Source organism: Rhagoletis zephyria, unplaced genomic scaffold (genome assembly GCF_001687245.7).
Source record: "Rhagoletis zephyria isolate East Lansing unplaced genomic scaffold, Rhagoletis_zephyria_1.1 Rzeph_scaffold_32721, whole genome shotgun sequence".
NCBI lineage: Eukaryota > Metazoa > Arthropoda > Insecta > Diptera > Tephritidae > Rhagoletis > Rhagoletis zephyria.
In genome coordinates, this window is record NW_016189776.1 from 1 (window position 1) to 3,027 (window position 3,027).

Below are 3,027 nucleotides of genomic sequence, written 5' to 3' on the forward strand. Positions count from 1 at the left end.
ACATATACGTATGTATACTTTTTGTATGTTTCTTCTTTATTGTAGGTAGTCTTTCTACTCATAAATTAAACTTTGAGTACGCTTGCTGGCGGTTGGAAAACGATAATCCCTCTGGCTCAAATAGACATATATCTATATTCTACTTAATACTTATGTATTTATGTACATATGTATATGTCCATGTAAATGCGTACTTCCACTTTGAACTACTCGTATCCACAGCTCAATAGCATATCGGTTAGGCTTTCATCATCATCTCCGTCATCAGTAATGAGGATGCTGTGGAGAAGGCCATGCATACTCGTATTTTGTTAAACCTCGCTTTAATGAAATTCCAACTTATTGTCATGCGCCGATTGCATATGAACTCATTGTTTTCATTACAGAGTTTTTAACTTTAGTTTAAACCAACGGGACAATATGTTGTTGCTGTGCTTAGGTCGAGCAGCAATGCACCCCAACGGCAACCTTGAACACTCTGTACTTTACGCGCTCTAAATGTATTCAGTGTTTCGACGAACTTTCCGTATTTTCTTTTATGTAAAGTTTGCACATATTCAAATTGGACGAATATTTTCCATTCATTCACCGTAAAATTTTAAGCGAATTAAATATTAGGGGTATACATATGTACATCCTTACATCTGACGTCACAAACTGCTGATAAACGTGAAAAAGTTATAAATTTTTATGGAATTTATAGTTCTACTATCAGACCCGGCGAACTTCGTCTTGCCCAAAACTATTTTTTTTTTTTAATGAAACATTTTTTTCCCAACATTTTCACCAGCAATTCACGATAACGATTTCCACTGTAACATTTATATGCCAATATTACAATTTGGTGGTTGTCAGAAGGCATATATCTATTGCCATCTTGATACTTTGTCTACCGGCCGGGTCCAAGGAGCCGAAAGAGATTATATTCTGTTTCCATATCAATGTCTGATACTTTTGAGCTCCGTAATTTCTTTACTTTCCCTAATTTCATATAGTCTATACATTTTTGATCATGACAGTTGTTTTCTTAAATAATTGGTATTGCTATTGTAAATCTAGCGGGAACTACCAGCCCGAGCTCGTTAGACACATTATTATTAGTTACACAGGGGTCCAATAGACATGAATGGTGGGTAACACTAGTTTTTTCCACGGTAGACAAGGAGCTAAATAACCTAACGAAAGTGTAAGTCCGTTATGAAGTTCTTGAAATCATCCAATGTTTTACCGTTTAACAGCACGGTATATTTGAAAAATTTTTTCTTTTTCAATTCCTGGCGATAACGATGATTGGGTCATTGAACCTGTATAGTCTATTTGGTGGCAATTTTAAAATGGGTGAGTATCGTTGTTCTACAGAAATCCAATACACATACACTGAGCCAAAAAGTGCATTGTAAAAACAATATCGCGAAATATTAATTCAATATCTTTCAACTTAGGGCAAAAACAATATTTAAATAAATTAATTCAACAATTTCCAACTTTGATTTGATTGTATTCATTAATTATTTCGAAAATAATATTGAAATAATTTTATTTTAATTTTGCACCATATATTTTAAAATTTTTTGATATTGGTTCTAACGCTAAGTTGAAACATTTTTAAATCTAAATTGCACAACATTAAATCAATATTGAAACAACATTGAGCAAAATTGCAATGCATTGAATCAATAAGAATCATTATTAAATCAATACCTATGGCAACATTTTAAATCAATCAGCTGATTCGTTCTTTGCTGCAAATTATTTCACGTGCTTGAAAAAATGTCGATTAAATTAAATTTAAAAGACGGTGTTTTATCCACCGAAAATGGTGAAATTGTTACAATTATGGAAGAACAAAGCGCAATTGTTCAAGAATTTGCACTCGAGAATGTGAATTTTACTGAAAGTGACCAAAATAATGTGTCCATCGATGAAGCCAATGACGAAGAAGATAGAAAAAAGCTGGTCGAATGGCTGAACGATCATGGATTAGCAAAAGTTTTGGTGTACCTTCAAAGCAAGTTTGTCTATTATTATTAATATTAACAAATTCTAATTTTAAATATGTATATATATATATAAGTGTAGATGCGCAGGTAACTTTTGACAGCCTTCAGTATCTAGAAAAGGATGACATAAAGGAGGCTATTCCACCGATTGGCCTCCGGGCAAAATTTCGTAGCAAGCTCTTTGAATGGAGAAAGAAAGAGGTAAGTAGTGCTTTGCAGCCTATCTCAAGTATTTTGAAATGATTTTTTCTTTCAAATAATTTTTAGTTTGGTATTGAATGTGAAGAAGAAGATTCGTTAAGGTCGGACATTCTAAAATGGGTGAAACAAAGCAGCTTTAAAGTTCATCTCCAGCGCCATCCCCTCTTCAAGATATACCCAATGTCCATGGCTGTCTTAATAAAGTAATTAATGCGCAACTTTTAGTAAACATTTTAATTTTTTGTCTACTATATTTAGGATTTATCAAGTCTTTTGGATGAAACTGCTAAGGGAAGAGCCCTACTAGAAGTGTACGCCACTAAGCAGTGCTTTAAAAACGCAAACCGTGACGTACTCATCAACATAATTGTGGAGCATATAATTTTTCAGAACGTCCACTTGAGGCCTAACGATTTCGCTGCCGTTGTCTCGGAGATTTGCGCACTATTCCCAAAAGAAAGCCTCGCTCGGGTAAGGATTTATACAGGGCTGTTCATACTTTAAATGCAATCAAGCAGGACATTTTTGTAAAAAAAACACCCCTCACGGTTTTTGGAGACCATTTGGGCAACTTTTTTTTTAACTTTTACTTAAAGTTTTCGTCTTTTTCGTCTGTTTTTCCTACTTACTTGTTTTTTTTGGATTATTTTCTTAAAATCCACATTTGGTTCCCTATTAGGTTTGTTTATTGACTGCTCTAGCTTACGCCAGGTTGAGATATTTCATAAAATTGTGTTTAATGAACACTGCTCTATCTTTTGTTTCATGAGTATGCTCAAAACAGGGTAAACTTTACGAGAGTGCACCAGGCTTTGGGAAAAACTAC

At 34.0% G+C, this 3,027-nt stretch overlaps 1 protein-coding gene across 2 annotated transcripts; it reads left to right on the forward strand.

The window, feature by feature from the left end:
- Positions 1-1,586: 1,586 nt before the first annotated feature.
- Positions 1,587-2,759, forward strand: LOC108353999 (uncharacterized). 2 transcript variants are annotated; one of them, XM_017605192.1, is made up of 3 exons: positions 1,587-2,201; positions 2,268-2,404; positions 2,460-2,759. In XM_017605192.1, exons 1-3 carry the CDS (start codon positions 1,962-1,964, stop codon positions 2,506-2,508), a joined length of 426 nt encoding a protein of 141 aa, XP_017460681.1. In that variant the 5' UTR covers positions 1,587-1,961; the 3' UTR covers positions 2,509-2,759. The 2 variants fall into 2 exon arrangements, with proteins under 2 accessions (XP_017460681.1, XP_017460680.1); XM_017605191.1 differs by having other exon boundaries at positions 2,471-2,759.
- The last annotated feature ends 268 nt before the right edge of the window (positions 2,760-3,027 follow it).